The sequence below is a fragment of the Marasmius oreades genome, chromosome 10, assembly GCF_018924745.1.
Source record: "Marasmius oreades isolate 03SP1 chromosome 10, whole genome shotgun sequence".
Lineage (NCBI taxonomy): Eukaryota > Fungi > Basidiomycota > Agaricomycetes > Agaricales > Marasmiaceae > Marasmius > Marasmius oreades.
The window spans coordinates 1,866,924-1,883,272 of NC_057332.1; the positions used below are offsets into that span (position 1 = coordinate 1,866,924).

The following is a 16,349-nucleotide window of genomic DNA, read 5'->3' on the forward strand; positions in this document are numbered from 1 at the left end:
TGGTATGACTTACTTTATGAGAGACTTGAGATAGTAACTTTGTTAGAGTTAAGAGGTAGGATATTCGTATAGAACAGCCTGTCCTTACAGGTTGTTACTACCTAGCTTTTATACTACTTTGTAGATATAATAATAGGTATGTCGTGCTATGTCGTGCAAAGCACGTCTGTGAGAGTTAGAACTAAAGATAGTATCTAATGAATGTGTCTGAGTAACAAGATTCTTGTTATCTCTAGAGGTCATATAGCTATTGGTAGATATAAGTAGATGTGAGAGAATGCTCAGTCATCTACTGTGAGGTCTATAAGCTATTGGTAGATAAGTAAACTATCCATGTGAATGATAGTGTAAATATAGTGACAGACGTATGTACATGAGTAACTACTAATGTCTATGGAGTCTTGTGTCTAAGTCTTGTGACTGACACGGTCACATGTTAAACGATAAGTTCAACACTCCCCCTCACTGAATTCATGTGGTATAGAATTAGTGGAAGGATAATCCAAGTTCTTTACGGCATTTCTCAAACTTGATTTTGTCTAGGTTCTTCGTGAGAAGATCTGCAGGATTTTCCATTGTAGGAGAATAGAAGAGTGTAATCTTCTTTTCGGTGATGCATTCGCGAATGTCCATGTGTTTGGTTCGCTTTTCTTGTACTTCGTTACTGCTTAGGAATAGTGATCCTTGATTGTCGCCGATTAGTGGAATTGATTCTAATGGAAATCCTAATTCTCCAAAGAGATTTTCAATCCATCTAATTTGTCTAGCACAGTTGGATAGTGCCATGTACTCGGCTTCTGTGGATGATAATGCAATGGTTTTTTGCTGGTGTGAAACCCAACAGACTGGTGCGTTGGCAAACTTAATTAAATATCCAGTGTGTGATTTTCGATTACTAGGATCTGTTGCCCAATCTGAGTCAGAATAGGCCATGAATCCCATGTTCGACTTTCCATCATATGTTAATGTATATTTGGAAGTTCCTCGAAGATATTTGAGGATATACTTTGATCAATCAAGATGATCTCGAGATGGATTTGCGCCATGCTGTGATAATTTGATAACAGCATGTGCAATGTCAGGTCGTGTTCCAAGCATGAGGTAAAGTAGTGATCCTATTACTGATTGGAACTGTAACCGAAGTTTTGGATCTGGAGTATTTGTGTTGGTAACCGGTGTGTATCCACCAGGTAATGGTATGTTTGCTGATTTTGCATTTGTCATATCAAATCTTCGAATTACTTTTTCAAGATAGTCGCATTGATCAAGATAGATCTTTCGATTTTTGCGATCTCTCCTGATTCTCATTCGAAGAAATTCCTTTGGTTCTCCTAAATCTCTGCATTCCCAGACTTTCATAAATTCCTTCTTCTTTCTATTGAGAAGGTCCTTGTCGGATCCCATGAATAGGGCATCATCGACATAAATGATGGCAATAACTGTTTTGCCGCTTTCTTGGAAGATGTATACGCCAGCATCTGAAGTGCATCGTGTGTAGCCCATTTTCATCATTGATTGTGTACACGTATGCCACCAAGTTCGACTGGCTTGCTTCAGGCCGTATAATGCTTTGCGTAACTTCCAAACCTTGTCTTTATCCTTGACGAATCCTTCTGGTTGTTCCATAAAGATTCCTTCCTTTAACTCGCCATATAGAAAGGCGGTTTTAACATTGAGCGCTGAGATTTCCCAGTCTTCTAGTGCTGCTAATGACAGAAGTAGTCATCGCGCTTTGTAGCGTCCATCCGACTTCTTGTCGAATACCCATCTACATTTGATTGGTTTCTTATGTGTAGGACGGTTTACTACTAAAAACACTTGTCTTTCATTTAGTGATTTCAGTTCTTCTCCACAAGCTTTCAACCATTCTATCTGTTCCTCTTTTGGGCGAAGGTTGAGGATTTCAGAATAAGACCAGTCTTTGACTGTATCAAAATCTGGTTTGATAGCGGATGAAAGAAATGTTTTAATGAATTGTTCTCCCCCTTCCTGAATAAGTCTAGTCAGAAGCTCTTTTTCAGAGTTTCCTTGTTCAGGAATGTCAGTTTCTTTCGGTTTCACTGGTATTTTTTCAGGTATTCCCAATGGATTAACTGTCTTTTGCCAACTTCGCATGCCTTGTTGTTGGTTTTCAAGAGGATCGCCTGTATAGACGTTTCCTTCTTGTCTCTTAGGTATGCAAATTCTAGGTTCGACTTCTCTAGGTGGCAGAGGATCTCTTACTTTCTGAGATCTTTTATGAGTTCGTGGAGGAGGTTGTGGAGGACAATCCTGGTCATGAGGTTTTTCCTGAGGTTGTTCATCCTTGGGAACATTAAATTCAGGATCCTGTGTAGGAGCCTCATCGTCAGAGTCGTCATTGGGAAGGTTCCAAAATTCGTCAAAAGCGTCCTTTTGATTGGAATTCGGATGGTGATCATTGTGATCATGACCGTCGTAAGGGTATTGGGTAAAAGACGTAGAGTGGATTGGTTTGGAAGATTTGTTTATCTCGATAGATCCAGGTGCTTCTTGTGTGCATTTAGGAAACCATGATTCATCAAAAGTAGCATTGGGGCTAACAACGATAGAGTTGCTAGTAATGCCCATAAAACGATAAGCTTTTGATCCTGGCTCGTAGCCAATGAAGATCATTGCTTCGGAGCGTGGCGCTAGTTTGTTTTTGCGTACTTCTTTGTGATTATGAACATAAGCCCCACAACCAAACGTTCTGAAGTATGAAACATCAGGTTGTTTGTTGCTATAAATTTCTACAGGCGTTTTCCATTCTCTAGAATGAATTGGAGTTCTGTTGTATACATGAAGAGCCGTTTCAATGGCAAATTGCCACCAACTCTCTGGTGCACAGGCTTGCTGCCGTAGTGCCTCAGATTTGTCTCGTAGCGTTCGATTAAAATGTTCTATTCGTCCATTTTGTTCATGTATGTGCGGTGCAGATGATTGGACAGAAATTCCATGTTGTTTGAAGAATTCATCTGAGTTCCTAGAGAAGAATTCTCCCCCTCGATCGAAGCGTAGCTTCTTGACTTTTTGATTGGATAGGTTTTCCACTAATGTCTTCCATTCTTTTAGCTTTTGGAAAACATTGGACTTGTTTCGTATAGGGAAGACCCATCCTAATGAGGAAAAGTCATCGATCATAGTCAAGCAATATTTGTTTTGCTGATATGAGTGGGTTGGAAATTCTAGTACATCTGCATGAACTAATTCTAGTTTTTGGGAGGCACGTTTGTTAGAAGATGGGTATGATTTAGCTGTCATCTTTCCTCTAGCGCAACCTCTACAAATTCCTGTAGTTGGTTCACGAATTGAAGATTCAGTGAAACCTTTGCATGAAGTTTGGCACTTGCACAGTACATTGTAAGATGCGTGTGCAAAACGTCGATGCCAAATAGATGAATCTATGTTTGCAAGAGAAGCCATAATGATTGAAGGTGATTTCTCCTTGGAGAGTATCTTTCCGTCAACCCATTTGAGATTATCCGTTCCATTACTGGGATATCCAGTTAGGATTTCAGAATGATCTCGTTTGGATCTGAGAGAAGTTGCTTGATCGTAAGATAAGGTATAATACCCTTCTTTTTCGATCTTACCAGTGGATAGTATTCGATATGGACTATGGCATTGGTACATGACTGGAAAAAGTTTTATGACACATTTGTGGCCATTGGGTTTATGACATTCTATGAAGACTGTTCCAAGACCAGTAATAGGCGTGTTAGCTTCATTGCCTGCACTAGTCTGAACTGCAATTGGGCTGCTTAATTCGTGATAGTCAACAAAATCATTGATATTAGGAGTCATATGATGTGTTGCTCCACTATCTAGTAGCCATTTCTCTTGCTTTACTTGCTTATCACTCATTGCAGTTGTAGAAAACGCAGATATATTATTACATACAGAAACATCGTTACAACCAATTGTAGTTATACAAGAAGTTCGATCAGTGTTATTCTGTAGTGAGTGATTAGCATTAAGCTTTGAAGTAAAAGAGAAATCTTGCCAGCATTCATAGTCACGACCATAGGTATCTTCACCATTGTATTCGTAGTCGTTGTAGTTGTGATAGTCATTGGGGGTCTCGGACTCTTCCATTTGTCGATCTTCGTAAGAAATTCCATCAGAGAAGCGGTGTCTTCTGATGTATCCTTGCGAAGTTTCTCCATGTCTCGTACAATCCTTCCAGCTGTGTCCAATCTGCTTGCATTTAAAGCATATTCTTTGTGGACAATATCTGAAGACGTGTTCTGTGCTTCCACACTTGTAGCATTTCTTCTGTAGTGGAGAATTGTTGTTAAGCTGTGGTCTGGGGGGTCGTCCGCCAGTACTCATTCTCGCAGCTTTGGAAATTCGCCTTTTGTTTTCTTCTGCCATTCTTTTTAGGTAATCTACCCTGCTCTCCTTTTTCCATGGGCTTTTACCAGTATCAACTGGTGGCCAGTTGAAATCTTTAGCTATTGGATGAATTTTTCGACATTTGCTACTAGGGTGAGTAGGGCTTCGACAGTGAGCACACCTTTGAGGTGGATTAAGAGGACAGTTAGCACGAGTGTGCTTAATTGATTCGCAGATATAGCAAAACATTTCTGCTTTGCCTATCTTAAGCTGTCGTCTCTGATTTTTAATTTTCTTCAGAGCTGACCGATGTCTGTCGTTCTCCAATTGATTCATGCGTCTGACATGTTCGTTAAAGTCAGATTCATCGAATCCGGTATTGCATTCCTCATATGCCTCCCTTTTCCTCTTCAAACTGTTACGTTTGAGCCATCTTTGCCTGACTGCATATCTCCGATTAAATCGTCGCTTGATATGGAACCAATTGTGACTTGTCCAAGGGGTGAGATGTGAATCATCAAGATCAACTTCATTTGTGATGCAGTTCACTGGTAAAGCTTTTGCCAGTGTCATGGATCTTCGAATCGACGCTACTTCTTGAGCAGGTGAGAAGAGTTCCATGGAATTGCTACCTTGGCCTATAGTCATGGATGTCACAAATTCCCCAGCAGTTCTTCTGCGATGATATTCTTTGAGAATTTCTTCTTCTTCTAGATTGAACATATCATTTCTAAACCTTTGGACTTTCTCGACCATTGGTTCAACGTAAAAACCATTCTTTATGAAAAGAGGGGTCCAAGATAGATCAAGATCCGTCCTTATCACATCATGTTCAGATATGACGGCAGGAAGATACTCTTCTTGGGTTATGACCGGGTCGGGTAAGTCTGGAGGTGGACTGTTGATTGAGAAATCATCAAAGTTGATTTGATTCGGGTTTGTGTCCGTAAGATCCGGCATCGAATCAATCGTTTCATTTTCTGGTAGAGATATTTCCTGTTCATCATCAGATATGTAGATGACTTCGCATTCTAGACCTGATGTTTCCTCCATGTGAGTATCTTCTGTGTCAGAAGTTTCTTCCATATGGACATAAACAGGAGTTGGAGAATTTGTCATTTCGAAGCAAATGGTTGCATTGACATGAACATTGGAAAGTTCTTCTTGAAGGCGAGAACTGATTTGAATCAGTAGAGGTTCAGGAGATGGTTGTACTAATTCTCCTGTTTCAGGAGTATTATTTGGGGTGTCAGATAGTCGATCAAAAGAGACTCGGTATGGATCATCTTTCTCGTAGTAGGTGTCCGAATCATATTCATCAGCTTCTGCCCAATCATTCCAGTAAGCAGAATGTCTGGCTCGTCGTATTCTTTCTGCTTCTTCTTCTTCTAGATTGCGACCAGGCCACATTCTGTCTGGAGTATGTACTTCGAAGAGTCCTTCCTGATTTTCAGAAGGAGTCTTTGTAAGACCAAAGTATCGTTCGACACATCTGACTTGAGTAAGCCAGTTATGGTCTATATTGAAGTCATTGATATTATTCTTCAGAGGCTTCTGAAGGTACCAATCAAGAGCATTATACTCCAGGTTTTCTTCCACAACCTTTTTCCAGCATTGTGGGAGACGAACTTGGATTGGAGCATTTTCTCTCCATATCGAATTATTTTTGAAGAGTTGTACAGAATCAGGATAGATTCTTCTAGCAATCTTGTTCATTGATACGATTTCCAGAGAGATATCCCTGATTAGTCGTCTGATATCATTGGCGCTTTGCCATGGATAAAGATGTGATGCAGTATGAACTATTAGTGATGGTTCAATCCTGATGTTTTCGATTTTTGTGTCCTGATCCATCAGATTCTCGAAGATGAACTGACGTGGTGTCATGTTATCTATCCTGTAGATATTGACATTGTACTCTCGACGATGAGTATCTGCAGCTTCTGAACTGAGCGATAGGATTATTTTGTAAATCCCAGAGACGTTCAGTTCCTCAAGTTCTTGAAGTAGACGATTCTTTTCTACTTCTTCATCAGTGAGGAGAATGTTTCGTAGAATATTGTTTCTAAGATTCTTCCGAAGTTTGAAGATCATATTATTGATTAACATTTCTGCTCGTGATGGTTCTCCAAAGGAATTTTGCTGCGTAGCTTCGAGTTTTGTATAGCGAAGAGCAGTAGGAATAACTACAGGAGATGGTGGAACAGTATGCGGCAATCTGGTGTCCAATTCAACCTGGTATTCAGATTGTGGATTTACATCAGATGCGGTGGAGCTAATGGTACATCGGGCAAGTGGTGGTTGGAAGAATTCCGGATTTTCACCAAATGTTTCCATTAAGTCTTTGAAATCTGGGTCAGAAATTGGTTCATGATCAGGAAGTGGTCGACCAAGATTGTGACTTGTAGACGTTCCTATCATTTGTAGGTCTCGGGTAGCAGTGCTAGGAATATTTGAAGTAGACGAAATTTGTCTTTCTTCTCCATCCCAATTGTAGCCTACACGATTCATGTGTATTTCAACAAATCGGAGTTCATCGGCTAATTGTGAACAATTTATTTTGACAGGAGCAGAATTTGAAGAAGAATTTTTATTTTTCTTTCCTCCCCCTTTCTGCTTCTTGTTATTGTTAAATTGTTTTTTAGAACCCTGACCAGGATTCTGCTGTGGCTGCTTCCCCTTTCCTTTTCCTTTCCAGTTCTTTTTCTGGTTGCTCTGCTGAGCACCAGGATTATACTGCTGAATCGGGTTGAAGTTCCGATTCTTTTGACCATTATTCCACTGTGGTCTAAAGTTTGGATTGAAATGTTTCAGTCCAGTAACTCTCGCAGTATTCGATTGTACCATGGACATCGATTGTTTTTGCATCCACTCGGTGGATACCATTTCAATAATCTTTTGAGTGGTAAACTCTCGCTCAGTAAGATTGTTGATGATAGATATGACGTTCCCGAAAGAAGGAGGTAACTTGCTAACTATTTGGAAAGCGATGAGCTTATCCTCAAGTGGGTATCCTTTCTCCTGAAGTCTAGCTGCATGGGAAGTGATCTGGGTAATGGCAGGTATTGGATTTACACCATCCTGAATGAATATATTGTTATATTTAATATATTCTTCATTCACACTGGCAACTTTATTCGATTTGAATGCCAGTTTCAATGCATCAAAGAATTGCATAGCGGTTTTGTCTTTTCCGTATGAAATTCTAATAGCTTTTGAAGTGCGAAGGTGGAGGTAACCAAGGGCTTGCTCATTTTTCTCAGACCAAGTGTTGTAATTAGAGACGGAAGTGTGATATGTGGCATGATCGGTAGCAGCAATGGTAGGTGCCGCAGTAGTTAATGCTGTTACACATTTCTGAACTCTACAGTAGTTTGTGAATGTATCAGCAAACTCTTCCCATTTGCGTGCATTTCCATCGAAGATCGGGATGACGGAGATTCCGGCAGTAGAAGGAGTTTCGGCGTTATTAACCATTTGAGTATAGAGAGGAAATTCCCTAAGATTGGCGATAAGGAAATCTGAATCATCATTTTTGATAGCAAATCCTTTATCAGAACCAGGAACAACTGGTACATTAAATCCAGTGGGTGTTTTAACATAGACTGATTGTTGGTTGTTGGAGGTGGAAGACACTAGAAGAAATAAGATTGTAAGCAAAGGTTATTGCATTAAACAATCTGTCTTTCTCTAGATTATGAGTCCGTTTGGCCACAAACAGTCGTTATCAATTAAGATAACTAATTCCATGTGTCATGTGTCACTTCAGTGATCCGGTCTCAATCCCAGACTCACTATGTATAGTAAAAATCTATATGCCAATAGAAAGCTTTTTGTTTTAAAGTTTGTTGATTGATCAGCGTCAGTTACACAAGCTTTCTCACATGAAACCCGCAGGTTCATGTTTAGGCTTTGTCCAACGAGCGATCCCAAAACAACAAACTTATAAACTACTAAGCGTTTATATGACTGACAGCATATAGTGGAGGTTTTTACTTATTTAAATACGAAAGTGACCGTGACTATTTTACAAGCTATCTAACTTGGGGTCCAAACGGTTGTCCCAAGTGAATCATCCTTGTAAATGGATGAAACCTTCTCAGTCTGCGTTGCACAAGCGTGCGGGCACGACCAGAGGAGTAAGAAGTGTAAAATGTAGATATAGGGCTTGTACGAAAGTGAAGGCCCATGATGCTAGTATAGATGGAAAGAGATAAATGAAATAACTCTTGCCTTTTTGCCATATCCGATATCCACTGGTGAACTTCTCTATGTCCCGCAAAGGGTCATAGGTCTGTCCGCCATTGACACTGACTAGGAAGTCTGTGGCGTTCGGGGCCCATAACCTGTTGAAAGCAGGGTGCAAGGCTGTCAGCCTAACTGCACAGTGGTATGACTTACTTTATGAGAGACTTGAGATAGTAACTTTGTTAGAGTTAAGAGGTAGGATATTCGTATAGAACAGCCTGTCCTTACAGGTTGTTACTACCTAGCTTTTATACTACTTTGTAGATATAATAATAGGTATGTCGTGCTATGTCGTGCAAAGCACGTCTGTGAGAGTTAGAACTAAAGATAGTATCTAATGAATGTGTCTGAGTAACAAGATTCTTGTTATCTCTAGAGGTCATATAGCTATTGGTAGATATAAGTAGATGTGAGAGAATGCTCAGTCATCTACTGTGAGGTCTATAAGCTATTGGTAGATAAGTAAACTATCCATGTGAATGATAGTGTAAATATAGTGACAGACGTATGTACATGAGTAACTACTAATGTCTATGGAGTCTTGTGTCTAAGTCTTGTGACTGACACGGTCACATGTTAAACGATAAGTTCAACAACGTTGTGCTGGCTCACATTCTTGGGTTTCGCTTACCTCGCATCGGGATCTCCGGGCGGGCACAGCGTTCCTTATTTAATTGAATAGTCTTCATTACAAAATTCGACCTCCTTTATGTAATACAAAAAGCGTTTTTGATCATTAATGTGAGTCAGAAACGCGACAGTCACGTAGACAGTCACGTATCAAACTTGACGCGTACTAAGTTTACCAACTCCCACCGCGGGATGCCTCCCGAACTGTCAGAAATATCCCCTTTGACATCGCTCATAACCAGTAAGTGATTATTGTCTTTGATTACAATGATATATTGCTCCAGTCAGGAAGCGCAAGAAAGCTCCAGGAGCATCTTCCAGTGGCAACAAGTTGTTCCATGAGCCCATCTACATTTCAGACTCTGACTCGGATTCCAACTGCATCGGTACTTCTAATATATTGTCTTCAAAGCCGAAAATTCGAACTTCCTCTCATACGAATTCAAAACCGTGGAGAATCCTCACCTCGGAACAAATTGATTCGCCATCCAATTACCAAACGTCTTCTCAGGTATAGTTGTCTCTGGCATATCATGGTCTGTAGCTACAACCTGCTACCCTAGATTGTTGGCCGCCCCAAAGATTTGGTTGCTTTCAATCATCGCGAGATGGCAAGAATTAACACTATGATCGCTGAATGTTACGAAAGCAAACTTGACGTCCAGAATGCCGATGCAAACTGCTTGGGCCAGATGATGTGAGCTGAGCCCAAGCCAAGCCCTCTTCCATTCCTGAGTTGACGTATGAAAACCATTCCACACCAAGGGCCTTTGTAACTGCTCAAGCTGATACTCGCAAGAAGCAGTTGCAGCTGAACAAAATTCCTATCATGGTTGTAACGTCAGACAGGCGACCGCCGGTTCTAGACAAGATTGCCAACAATTTTCGCCTGGGCGGTTGGACGGCTTATAACCAGTTCCCGGTTCCCGAAAGCTTACGGCTCTGCGTCTCCCGAAGGACAATTACGATTGCTCGAGACATCGTCAAGTTTATCCATAGTGCGCATCATGGAGAACATGGCTTGGTTTTTTGTCAGCGTAGAAAAATTGGGGACATGATTTTGACGCAGTTGGGAAACAGCGCCAGATACGTTCACACCGATTCGAATCGTGAGGATACGGAGAAAGCCCTTCTGGAATGGCACTCGGGGAAGATCAAGGTTCTTATTTTGACGGTGATTGGTACTCTGGCCACGATTATATCCACACTGAGATCTTCCTCTACAGAATGAATTGGGACTTTCAACTATCTATAAGGCAGAGAGTAAGCCGTCTTCTGCAACCGGGACTGTCATCTTTGTAACCGAAGCTGTTTAGCTCGCTTTTTGATTCATGGTGAACCGCCGGAGGATCTGGAAACGTAAGTACGCGAATGCGCAATCTATCCTCGTTGCTAACAATGCCCCTACATAGATATTATCATCACGCATGTAGGTCTTCTCAAACTTCCGTCCAACAGACATTCACCGAGGTTGTGTAGGTCTGGCAGGGGGCGATGGGAAACCGGCTGACGCGATCCTTTGTGCGGTCTTTCTTAAATATGTTCGATTGACTGAGGTTAAATCTGAGATATCTCTGCACACAGACTACAGTTGCTCCGATTTGAAAGATCATTCCTCTGGAAGGATCGCTACCGCTAGACACCGTCAACACGTTCTACAGTCATACTGCAGGAACAAGTCACACTGTCGCCGCGTTGGGTTACTTCAAGCTGTGGGCAAACTTGAAGCATACACGAAGAAATGCAATCTTTGTGATGCATGCGACCAAGGATACAAATTCGTTGAACGCGATTTAACGAAAGAAGCACGCAAGGCCGCCGAGTTGATTCGGGAGCTAGATTCAAAGGACAAGACCCTGCGGTATTGCCAGGAAGTATTTGCTGGAAAATGCACAGCACAAGTGCGCAAAAACGGAGTCCACGAGTCGGTTCACTTCGGTGCAGGGTCGCATTTGCCGTTTGATTGCATCGAGCAGCTTTTTGAAGAATTGTACTTGATGGATATTTGGAAGCATTTCCAGGACGTCGATGACTGGGATAACTTGATAGTCAAGGTAACGTCTACGACTCACTCTCCAATCTTTGTGCTTCATAATGAACCTTCCATCTGCTAGCCCGGTAGTGCTGTTTTGCGAACCCAAGACAAATCTTTCCGGCTTACCATGAAAGTTCGCGATAATCCCCAACTATCACGGCGAGGAACCCCACCATCGACACTCCCACTGTACCGTGATGACTCCGATTCCGCAGAATCTTCCTTCACGGAAGAGGGGGCATTACTTGACAAGGAGGCAGCGGGCGATGGGAAGGATTGTCCTATGGAGGTATTTTCCGCAATGAAGGCGTTAAGGCTGCAGGTATTTCACGCCTGTCCCACTTCTGATCTTCACCGCTCATTTCCGTGCGTAGCTTCAAATTGAATTGGGTTTAGCTGGACCAGAGGAGGTTCTGGACGACCAGACGCTGCAGTACCTCAGTGTTGCCCGTCCTCTAGGTGTGTAGTCGTGGTTGTATAATCCCAATTCATCATTCATTGACCTGGTTTAGATTTTCGCGAGTTCAAGCGGATCGTCAAGGAATGTTCTTCCCTTTCAATGCCCGAAAAGCAGGACAAGTACGCCGAGGAAAAATGGAATCGGTTTGGTCAACGCTTTTTGAACGTTTGCATAGTCGCTCGGCCCCCTAGTCATGCAAGTGAGTGATGGAATAACCGGTGTCTTATGGATATAAGTAGAGAAAAGAGAAAAGAGGAGCATTAGGACATCTCGAAATTGAAGTTTGAGCGGTGACGTCCTTCTTTTCGAGTTTTGTTTTGTATGAGTACATGAATGCAGAGAGCCGGGTCTGGGTATCGTCCACCTACTAAGTAGTCCAGAACGCTTTTGAATTCACTCTCAGATTCTAAACAACTGTAGGACATTATACATGCGTCGTGCACGATAAAGACAGTGAGAGTTTGAAAATAGGATGAATATCCGAAAGAATAGATCATATGAAGTAAATCATGCAGTAAATCTGTGAAAACGGTGCGGTACGGTTATAGCTTGGCCTTCGCTGTAATAAAGCTCGAAGCAGCCTTTAATGATTGGGCCGCTTCAGCCACCATTTCGTCAACACTGAAAGACAGAATGGGTTCATAAACCGAGCTCGGCAGAAGTATTGGGATCTTACATTTCTTTGGCAGGCTTCACGTCCTACAAATAATCGATACATAAATTCCAAGTAGGAAATTTTTGAAAAAGAAACAAACTCACATTCACTCTTCCGGCCACCTTGCCCATAAGCCCTGCAGGAGTGATTAGTGGACCCAAGGTATTCGGGAAAGGAGGAAACTTACAGCTGATTCCGGCAACCGACTTTTCTGGGTGTTTCTCCAATTCAACAGTGTGTGGTAACAAACCTTTGGCTAGCAACTGTTCTTTTTCCTGGTTTCTGGTAGTTTCCCTGTTTAGATTGACATAAATGGTGGTTGAAGGGTATCACAGCGAGGACCGACCATTCTGTGATATATGAAGTCTTTCGAACACTCATGGGCCGCCCCGTGTAAATGGTTGTACGAATAGTATCGTCGAAGCCGGCGGTGACAACCATCTCCTTGTGCTTCTTAGGAGCACCAGCCTCCACACTCGCAACAAAGCGGGTTCCTACCCAAACGCCCGAAGCACCGTATCTGAAGATAGCTTGTAGCCAAAACTTTTTGACACACAGAGAAGAAAAGGAACCTACGAAAGTGACGCAGCAAGACCACGTCCATCGGAAATGCCACCAGCAGCAACTACAATGACGGGCTCTCCGGTGAGAGGGCTCTTCTTGTCCTTGCATAGGTCTACCACTGTAGGGATAAGGATGGAAAACGGTGTATCACCAGTGTGACCTCCTCCTTCACCTCCTTGAGCACAGATAATATCGACGCCTCCATATCAAATAAGTCAAATTTTACTTTTTGTATCTCAGAAGACTCGGAATTACCTTGATCCAATGCTTTTTTGACGTGCTATTCATAACCTAATCAGTAACGTCTTATAGAACGAACAGCGTCGACTGACTTTGGGGTGCCCGATCATGCTTCGGCGTCAAACAGGGTTAGTACAAGACCCAGGCTGCATATAGAAATATGTGCGTACTTCATCACAAGAACGCCTGCGTTGTGAAGTTTGTCGACGGCCCATTTCGGTGGAACACTACCAACGGAAAGCTGAGCTCAAAGTGATACTCGGAATGAGTGAAGACGTACCCAACCGCACAAACGAATAGTTTGGCACCGCCTTCAATAATTACATCAATCAATTCCGGTAGCTGGCCATCGGTGTAATCGGTGTTGGTTTTACGCGCGTTACCTCCGACCTGGGGGATGAGCAGGTCAATACCGAAAGGTGCATTTTTGTCCTCCAAATGGCTCTTGAGTTCTTCAATTGAGCCCTTCAAAAACTTTGGACTTTGTCGAACACCGCCAATGACTCCGATGCCGCCTAGAAGGCCGCACTTAATGTTAGCACAGGACTTTGATAAGTAATCCGTGACCTGCCAGAATTAGTGACCACTGCAGCTAGTTTCGGGCCAGCAGCGACGTTCATGCCTAGATGTGTTTGCTTCTAGTTTTCCGACATGGGGATGGTTATGACTAACCGAGACATACCTGCAAGCATAACGGGATGATTGATCCCAAATGCTTTTGTGAGAGGAGTTGAAAGAACCTGAGGTGAAGAAGGCATTGTGGTGATGGGAGTGTGAAGGAAAGGTGGGAGGTAAGTTATGGAGGGAACTTGTCCGGCCGGGAATTGAGATTGCCGACAACATCCGTCCCGGTAGGAAACCGCACCTTCCAGACTCTGACCATGTCATCCCAGGACAGCAAATGTCCGGTAGACCATGGATCTTCAACACAGGACCCGTGTCCAGTTGACCACCCGACGCATTCAACATGGTCTCGCTTTTTCTCATCTTCTCCCACTTCACACAACAAACCCGTGCTTTCATCAGAACGCCAAGTGTCGTCGATACCCCGAGATACAGATGAAAAATGGGTCTACCCTTCTGAGGCACAGTTCTTTGCAGCCATGGCTCGGAAAAATCACAATCCGCAGGAAGCAGACATGAAAACTATCGTACCGATACACAATGCGGTCAATGAACGCGCTTGGGCTGAGATCCTCAGATGGGAGAGTGGACGAGGGGGAGAGGTGTGTGGAGGAATAAAACTGGTGAACTTCAAGGGTAGACCCAACGAACGTAGTCCAAGGGCTCGATGGAAGATGCTACTAGGGTACGTTTCCTTCAATTCCCCGACTTCTATGCAATCACATATGGTCCTATTCAATAGATACGCAGCGCCCTTTGATAGGCATGACTGGGTCGTGGACCGCTGTGGAATTCGTACGAGATACATTATCGATTTCTACACCGGTCGCTCTGACGGGTCAAAAAATGTCTCGTTTTATCTCGATGTCCGGCCCGCTTTGGACAATTGGGAGGGCTTGAAGATGAGGGTAGAGCATTACTTTGGAAGATGGTTTGGGGCAAGTTCGACAGATGCAGTATAAAGCACCATTCTGTTAAGTATCTCATAGTCGAGCTCGAAAGCTATCATACGTCGTATACTATATCTAGCTTTTGCCCTTTCACGCCCTTACTTGATTTTCTTCTTCGGTCTTTGATCTCTTTCATCTTCACTAGTTTCATAACCGCCGTCTTCTGAATCCCCTTCCCCTTCCTCCTCTTCCCCATCCGTAATCACCTCTTCATCGTCCCATTCCTTCTCGTCTTCTTCGACGTCTTCGTTGCTGTCGTATGTGACAGCCTTTTCACCGTTTTCGGTTTTCTTCCGTGCGACGTTGCGTTCCTGCTCCTCTCTTCGTTGTTGTCTGAGCTTGTCCCTTGACGCTATCGCAGCTTTCTGCTCCGCAATTTCTTTTCGAGATTTATGCACTAGAAAAGGAAGCAAAAGTACACCGAATGTTTGGAGTATCGAAATCGAGAAACCTCTTACCGAACTCGTGATACAAGACTTGGCCTTCTTTTCCCGGGATACCCTCCGTAATCTTCATTAATCGAAGTTCTAGTCGTGGTCCCACTTCATCAAGTCTGACCGCTCTTCGTTGGCCTTTTTTATTGTTTCTTCCAACGTAGTCGTCGGCTAGGTTAACAGTGTCTCCGTCATCTCCAGCAACACTGTCAGCAGATGAAGCAGCGCTTTCGTATCCCGCATCTGGACCGAATTCCCCTCGCTTTCGCAAAACGAAATCTGCAATATCTTTCTCTCGTCCTAGATCAAGCATTGCAGTTGATCCTGTGGTGTTCTTAGGCGCAGTCCCTCCTTCCAATATTCGACGCACGCGTTTCGAGACGCCGTATGCTTTGACTGTGATTATATAGTGCCGAAAATCGATGGTGCCGCGTTCGCTATTATATGCAACGAGGACGACGCGACGGGCGTTTGAGAGTTTGAGGGTGTGGGGAGAGAGCGATGGAAACAGGGACTGGAAAGCTTTCATAATGAGGTTCAGATGGGGAGGTGCTTCGGACGGGGGCGGGAAGGAGGCAAGCACGAGCTAGATTGCAAGCCATTCTTAGTGTGTCCTCCGAAATTCTGATATTTCACATACCAGAGGTGGTGATAGATACCCCAATCCCATACTACGTGCTCTTTTTGTTATTTTCAGAATGTCCTTCATCAGACTATACCTCTCCACACGGAAACTGAGCGTGGGTCCATTCGATAACCGTATCAATCGTAGCGAGGGGGCGACATCGGTCAGAGTAAAAGCAAGTAAATGGGTGACGTGAAGAGCAGGAGCCATGGTCAGATAATCCTTTAGCTTATTCCTGGTTCTTTCCTGTTATATTTAACTAGTGATAAATCCAACAGAGAAACGAGGACATACTTTTAGCCGACTGGCGGTATTGGGCTCCATCACTTTTCGCATGTCGCGAACAAGTTGAGCAATTGAAGAGCCAACTTGCCCGTGTTTTATGATAAAAGACCTGGGATCTGAGTTTTTTGAGGCCTCATCCAAACTAGCAGCTCCTTTGAGATGCGTCCTGTTCTTTCTACGGGGGGCCATAATAGTTGAGGATGAAAAATATTGACCACGTGCAGGTGCACAGGCTCCCGACTGCACAACTGGAACCACTGCTAG

At 43.2% G+C, this 16,349-nt stretch overlaps 4 protein-coding genes across 6 annotated transcripts; 2 read left to right on the plus strand and 2 right to left on the minus strand.

Annotated features, from left to right (window-relative positions):
- The first annotated feature begins 9,364 nt into the window (after positions 1-9,364).
- Positions 9,365-12,101, plus strand: E1B28_002635 (uncharacterized protein). Of its 3 annotated transcripts, XM_043159567.1 has the most exons (12): positions 9,365-9,454; positions 9,498-9,724; positions 9,777-9,910; positions 9,979-10,387; positions 10,440-10,476; positions 10,530-10,572; positions 10,626-10,642; positions 10,693-10,734; positions 10,798-11,267; positions 11,328-11,570; positions 11,623-11,707; positions 11,761-12,101. In XM_043159567.1, the coding sequence occupies exons 1-12, from the start codon at positions 9,406-9,408 to the stop codon at positions 11,913-11,915; spliced, it is 1,911 nt and encodes a 636-aa protein (XP_043003170.1). In that variant the 5' UTR covers positions 9,365-9,405; the 3' UTR covers positions 11,916-12,101. The 3 variants fall into 3 exon arrangements, with proteins under 3 accessions (XP_043003170.1, XP_043003168.1, XP_043003169.1); XM_043159565.1 differs by having other exon boundaries at positions 9,365-9,724; XM_043159566.1 differs by having other exon boundaries at positions 9,365-9,724; positions 9,777-10,387.
- Positions 12,102-13,956, minus strand: E1B28_002636 (uncharacterized protein). The gene is made up of 12 exons (XM_043159568.1): positions 13,850-13,956; positions 13,739-13,789; positions 13,448-13,682; positions 13,338-13,394; positions 13,260-13,278; positions 13,183-13,207; positions 12,940-13,126; positions 12,710-12,883; positions 12,551-12,657; positions 12,468-12,499; positions 12,385-12,407; positions 12,102-12,329 (listed from the first exon to the last, which is right to left on the minus strand). The coding sequence occupies exons 1-12, from the start codon at positions 13,923-13,925 to the stop codon at positions 12,251-12,253; spliced, it is 1,065 nt and encodes a 354-aa protein (XP_043003171.1). The 5' UTR covers positions 13,926-13,956; the 3' UTR covers positions 12,102-12,250.
- A 54-nt stretch (positions 13,957-14,010) lies between these two features.
- E1B28_002637 (uncharacterized protein) lies at positions 14,011-16,300 on the minus strand. Its single transcript, XM_043159570.1, has 4 exons — positions 16,095-16,300; positions 15,816-16,046; positions 15,200-15,761; positions 14,011-15,138 (listed from the first exon to the last, which is right to left on the minus strand). The coding sequence occupies exons 1-4, from the start codon at positions 16,272-16,274 to the stop codon at positions 14,840-14,842; spliced, it is 1,272 nt and encodes a 423-aa protein (XP_043003172.1). The 5' UTR covers positions 16,275-16,300; the 3' UTR covers positions 14,011-14,839.
- On the plus strand, positions 14,049-14,753 carry E1B28_002638 (uncharacterized protein; the record flags this gene model as incomplete). Its single annotated transcript, XM_043159569.1, has 2 exons — positions 14,049-14,476; positions 14,534-14,753. 2 exons carry the CDS (start codon positions 14,049-14,051, stop codon positions 14,751-14,753), a joined length of 648 nt encoding a protein of 215 aa, XP_043003173.1.
- Positions 16,301-16,349: the final 49 nt, after the last annotated feature.

Bases quoted from the DNA above. Each gene is read 5' to 3' on its own strand.
- E1B28_002636 (XM_043159568.1), bottom strand. From the start codon at position 13,925: ATGCCTTCTTCACCTCAGGTTCTTTCAACTCCTCTCACAAAAGCATTT. The intron at 13,395-13,447 runs GTACGTCTTCAC...TTCCGTTGGTAG, and splicing joins CTATTCGTTTGTGCGGTTGG to TGTTCCACCGAAATGGGCCG. The intron at 12,658-12,709 runs GTCGGTCCTCGC...CAATCTAAACAG, and splicing joins ACTTCATATATCACAGAATG to GGAAACTACCAGAAACCAGG.
- E1B28_002635 (XM_043159567.1), top strand. From the start codon at position 9,406: ATGCCTCCCGAACTGTCAGAAATATCCCCTTTGACATCGCTCATAACC. The intron at 9,725-9,776 runs GTATAGTTGTCT...CTGCTACCCTAG, and splicing joins ATTACCAAACGTCTTCTCAG to ATTGTTGGCCGCCCCAAAGA. The intron at 10,477-10,529 runs GTAAGCCGTCTT...GAAGCTGTTTAG, and splicing joins AACTATCTATAAGGCAGAGA to CTCGCTTTTTGATTCATGGT.
- E1B28_002637 (XM_043159570.1), bottom strand. From the start codon at position 16,274: ATGGCCCCCCGTAGAAAGAACAGGACGCATCTCAAAGGAGCTGCTAGT. The intron at 16,047-16,094 runs GTATGTCCTCGT...TAAATATAACAG, and splicing joins ATACCGCCAGTCGGCTAAAA to GAAAGAACCAGGAATAAGCT. The intron at 15,139-15,199 runs GTAAGAGGTTTC...TTCCTTTTCTAG, and splicing joins AGTCTTGTATCACGAGTTCG to TGCATAAATCTCGAAAAGAA.